The sequence below is a fragment of the Neovison vison genome, chromosome 6 (assembly GCF_020171115.1).
Source record: "Neovison vison isolate M4711 chromosome 6, ASM_NN_V1, whole genome shotgun sequence".
In the NCBI taxonomy this organism is placed as follows: domain Eukaryota; kingdom Metazoa; phylum Chordata; class Mammalia; order Carnivora; family Mustelidae; genus Neogale; species Neogale vison.
This window is the reverse complement of record NC_058096.1, coordinates 33,561,486-33,566,565: the sequence shown is the minus strand read 5'-3', so window position 1 is coordinate 33,566,565 and position 5,080 is coordinate 33,561,486. Positions and strand designations below refer to the sequence as shown.

Here is a 5,080-nt window from a genome sequence, read left to right as displayed (position 1 = left end):
CCAATAGCCTTCAACTGTGTAAATATTCCAGCAATTCCACTTTATAAAGTCATTTTGAAGAAATTACTAAAGATGTATCAAATATTCAGTAAAGGATGATTTTATAGCATTTTTACAAAAGAAAACGTTTCAAAAACAAGTTCAAGTTCAGCGACAGGGGATTGGATAAAAAAATTTGGTTTAGCTATACAGTAAAACTTCAGATAATTCAGAAATATGCTATGAAAGCTGAAGGTTAGTTATTTCAAAACATATCCATCTGTCCATCCATCCATCCATCCACCCATCCAACCATTTTCTCCTGTGATAGATACAAACAGAATGTAAGCATGGAGTTATCTTTGTACTTCTTATATTTTCTAATATTTCAATGATATTAAAAGAAAAAAATATGTAATATGTATTAAAATAGTAAGATATAGATCACAAAAACCACTTTTTATTAATTATATTTTTCAACTATTCCTTGTAGTTAATCTTCTATCCTTAAAGTTGACATGTTTGGGTAAGTAAGAATTATGTTTTTTTTCCTCTGAAAACTCAACTATGATTATTATACATTTGACCTAAATAAATACTGCTTGAATATGTACATATCAGCAAATTTGAGTATATATATTACTGGAAAGCAAGATTTTCCAAAAGTGCTAATATATATAGAATAAGGGAGTTTTATTTTATTGAATTTGGCAATAGAGATAAAATTTCAGTGTCTACTCTTTATTATAATTAATGTATTCTGAGTGACTATAATCTAACAATATGTGTAATGGATAACTAAGATTTTCAATACTGAATCAACCCATGAAAAGAAATGCTCTAAACCTCATGGTTGAAAACTGGGACGATATTGGGTTCGCACCACACTCTTCCCCTAAGAAAGCCCGATCCTATTACTTTTTGTACTTTGTATTTTGCATAAATACAGAGATAGGTTATCTAATGCTTTTCTGGATGGAGTGTGAAGTTTAAATATCTGTTGTGAGATAATATTATTAAAAAGAAGGTAATAGATAGTAGCTCTTTGTGAAGTGTAGGCAACTATGTAGGGAGTTGAAAGATTATTAGTTTATTCTTTATAAACTTGCCTATATTTTTTTATAATGCTCAGAAAATATTATTTTGAATGTTCTAGTTATAATGCAAATGTGCTACCTGAGATCAGTACAAGCTTTGCCATATTTGTTCATTAGCATGTTAATCTGAGTTTGTCAGATAAATCAATATTTAGACATTACAATCTTCCAAGTGTGTAGAATAAGATAGCAATTTAAAAATTGTATTGAAAAAGTTGGTGGGACGCCTGGGTGGCTCAGTTGGTTAAGCAGCTGCCTTCGGCTCAGGTCATGATCCCAGCGTCCTGGGAACGAGTCCCACATCGGGCTCCTTGCTCAGCAGAGAGCCTGCTTCTCCCTCTGGCTCTGCCTGCCATTCTGTCTGCCTGTGTTCGCTCTCTCCCCCTCTCTCTCTCTGATAAATAAATAGAAAAAATCTTTAAAAAAAAAAGAAAAAAAGAAAAGAAAAAGTTGGTGTAAAAATAAATATAAGGAAAATTTTGTCCTTGAAATTTTCTAATAAAATGTTCATTAGGGCTCTTTTTCTCACTTTTTTACCATACAATGTATTAAATACTTTGCTAGCATTGAATTCATTAATCCACAATTACACACACAACGTAAGTTTTATAGTTTGCATTTTGTTATTTATTTATTCATTTATTTATTTATCAGATTGAGAGAGAGAGCACAAGCCTGGGGAGTGGCAGGCAGAAGGAGAAGCAGCCTTTCTGCTGAGCCTGATGCAGGACTCAATCCTAGGACCCTAGGATCATGACCTGGGCCAAAGGCTGAAGCTTAACCAGCTGATCCACCCAGGCATTTATAAAGTATAAATATAGGTGAGGTAAATTATGAATAAAATCATGTATCTCTAACTTCAAAATATATTTTTAAAATTCTGTCAATTAAAAAAGGAAAATAAAGGGTGCCTGATGGCTCAGTTGATTAAGCATACAACTCTTGATTTTGGTGCAGGTCATGAACTCAGGGTCATGAGGTTGAGCCCCAGACTGATTTCTGTATTGGGCTTGGAGCTTGCTTAAGACTGTCTCTTTCTCCCTTTCCCCCTCCCCACATGGTTCTCTCTCTCTCTAAAAGAAATTAAAAGCTTAAAATTTTTAAGAAAGGGAAATAAATTTTTACTAATTCTGTTCTTAAATAGTCTAAAACCATAAATAAATAATAAATAAATACGATTATGCTGCATTTATGGGACAGTACATACAATTTTATGTCTTTTAACATAATATTATTTGATCCATTCCTAATCTTAGAGAAGAATATTGCAATTCAACCTCCTGATCAATATCCAAACATAGTTACAGAATGGATTCAAGGTGATAAGCCCTTGAAAGCATTATAATGTGATTATTCTGCAAAGATAAAGTGAAACAAATATGATTATCTATAACAAGTTTAACAAATGATGAGTATGTGCTCACAAAGAATGTCCTACATAACTTCAAGCTAAAATAAAAGTAAGTACAAAAACGTGATTTAAGATGGTAGTCATATCATAAATTCAGTTAGTAAAAAAGTTATACTTGTTTTATAAAATCTGCTTTATTTTTCATGTTTTAAAGTGGTATACTTTTCTATCTCATTTAATTAATTTTTAAAATAAATTTTAAAAGGGAATGATTATTAAACTATGACATAGATGATACATAGATTATCTTACAAAGATTATTAGACATTATCTTACTTAGCTATAAATTAGTTCTAAATAAATATATTTGTGTCTAGGTAAGATAATATGTTTAAGATATAACATTTTTTATAGATTTATAAATACAGCAATCTCTCTACCTAATCTTTGTTTCTGGCTGAGAGCTCCTAAAACCCTTGAATTCCTAAGGGATGAGAGCTATAGAGGTGCTTTTTGTTATGTTAATGAGGTGACTTTCTGAAAAGCACCTAAAGATGGGGGATAGTTGCTCTTGGAATCAACATTGTGATTAGAGGGTTGGAACTCTTGGTCCAACCCCCAACCGCTATCTGGGGAGTGTAGAGTTGCTGAAGGTTGACACCAGCAACAATAGTCAATGAATTAATCAATCATGCCTATGTAATGAAGCCTCCATAAAAACCCAGAAGGGCTGGTGAACAGTCAAGGAAAGTGCTGTGCCTGAAGAGAACACCATTCTAACAAATTAGTCCAACCTGAGGAGGGGTTCCTGGGAACTTCTAGTTTACAAATAGTCAGAAGTACAGGTAAAAATCTGACCTTTCTACTTCAACCTGGAAGGTCATGGAAACCTCCTACCTGGAGCCAGTTGTTTAGAAGCACAGGTGAGAACCTGAACTTGCGACTGGCATCTAAAGTGTGGGTGGGGAACAGCTTTACAGGATTGAACCCCTGACCTGTGGAATATGATGCTATCTCTGGGCAAATAGTGTCAGAATTGAGTTGAATTGTAGGATACCCAGCTGGTCCTGAGAATTGCCCGTTGGTGTGATGAAGCCCAGGCCCACCTCTACTCAATGGAATTGAGTCCAGGGACCCCAAAAGACGTTAAGATTCTTGGGGCTTTGGGGATAATTACAGATAGATAGTTACAGATGGATGTTACATTGACATTTTCCATTGGCACTGACAACAACTAAATGTGAGTCAGAAACACCAAATCTCAGGCTCCACCCTAGATTTAGGGAAACAAATCACTGATTTTAACAAGTTATGCAGGTGATTGTTATAAATGTTAAAGTTTGGGATGCCTAGGATATGCAATATTTTCTTTGATTCAATGGAGATTTAAGTCCATTAGGGTAACATGCCTAATATATTCACTTTTATATTTATATATTAATTAGCTAATTCACTCAACAAATCATCTGAAATTAGTACTAGACCTAAGTGTTGTAAAGGGATATTTGGCAGAGTATGAGAAAGGGAAATAAGGGGGCACGGGAGATTTCTCAACAATAAAAAATGTATTAAATATTGAGAGGATGAAATTTTAGATAATAACAAATTGCCTTGGCTTAGAGTCGAGGGTGAGAAATTGATTCTTTTTGATGGCCACAAATTATTTCCTCAGTTAGATGACTTTATTTAATATTGGAGACTTGGGTCATTTTTTACATCAGGCATCTGTCTGGCAAAATTCCCATATTACAGAAAGTGCTAAGTATATATTTGCTGTATGAAGGAATAACAAGTTTTTATACTTTTAATCATTTGAGGTTTTAATCATTTGAGGGTTTTTTTTTGTTTGTTTTTTGTTTTTTTTTTTTTTTTGAGGAGGCTGACTGCTTTATTGCTCTGGAGGTGGGGCAGGGGCTCAGGAGCTCTTGGTGGGGCGGCCCGCTTCCTCTTCACCATCACAAGCTTCTGGCTACACAGGATGGCACTGGCTCTGCGAATGGCAGCCATGCGCAGATCTGGGCGGTACTGGTTCTTGCAGATCATGTGCCAGACATTGCTGAGAGTGGCCCTGGTGTTCTTGTTGATGGTGGTCCGCACAGAGGAGGTGGCAGGTTTCCGCTGGCCGGATCTGCGCTTCATGACCACCACCACGCCCTTGCTGTCGGCCGCGGGCTCCACGCCCACGGTCTTGCGGTGAATCAGCCCGTTGTAGCGGAATGAGTTGTGGGCTTTCAGGTTGTTGGGCTCAGTGCTGTAGGTCTGCTTGTTCCTCTTGATCAGGAAGCTGGAGCTGTTCCCCACGACCATCCACTGCAGGTGGGCCGACATGGTGGCGGCTCCTCTCGCTAAGGCAGCCGGAGATGGAAAGAACTGTTGTATTGTTAGGGTCCGTGATCAAAGGAACGAGACTGATACAAAGCGAAGGTCAAGCAAAGCTTTATTTCGCGCCAAGCATCATGAATCACACTGACCGGTCAGGGCTTTCTTTTATAAAAGATGACAACTTTGACCCCAGCGAGCCTACTCCCAACAAGGTTGCTGACGTCTAGGTCGTTTCTCACTGTGTCACTGCTGAGGGTCCTGGTGTGTGGGGCAGGGCCGCTGGCATCTCAGGGACCGCTGACAACTGGACCGCAGATGTCTCAGGACCGCA

General features: G+C 37.1%; 1 protein-coding gene across 1 annotated transcript; it reads right to left on the bottom strand.

The window, feature by feature from the left end:
• Nucleotides 1-4,236: 4,236 nt before the first annotated feature.
• Nucleotides 4,237-4,788, bottom strand: LOC122910363 (60S ribosomal protein L28-like). The gene has a single exon (XM_044254997.1). The coding sequence runs from the start codon at nucleotides 4,753-4,755 to the stop codon at nucleotides 4,252-4,254; it is 504 nt and encodes a 167-aa protein (XP_044110932.1). The 5' UTR covers nucleotides 4,756-4,788; the 3' UTR covers nucleotides 4,237-4,251.
• Between the last annotated feature and the right edge of the window lie 292 nt (nucleotides 4,789-5,080).

What these genes read in the sequence shown, in the direction of transcription:
- LOC122910363 (XM_044254997.1), bottom strand. Translation starts at nt 4,755, where the DNA reads ATGTCGGCCCACCTGCAGTGGATGGTCGTGGGGAACAGCTCCAGCTTC.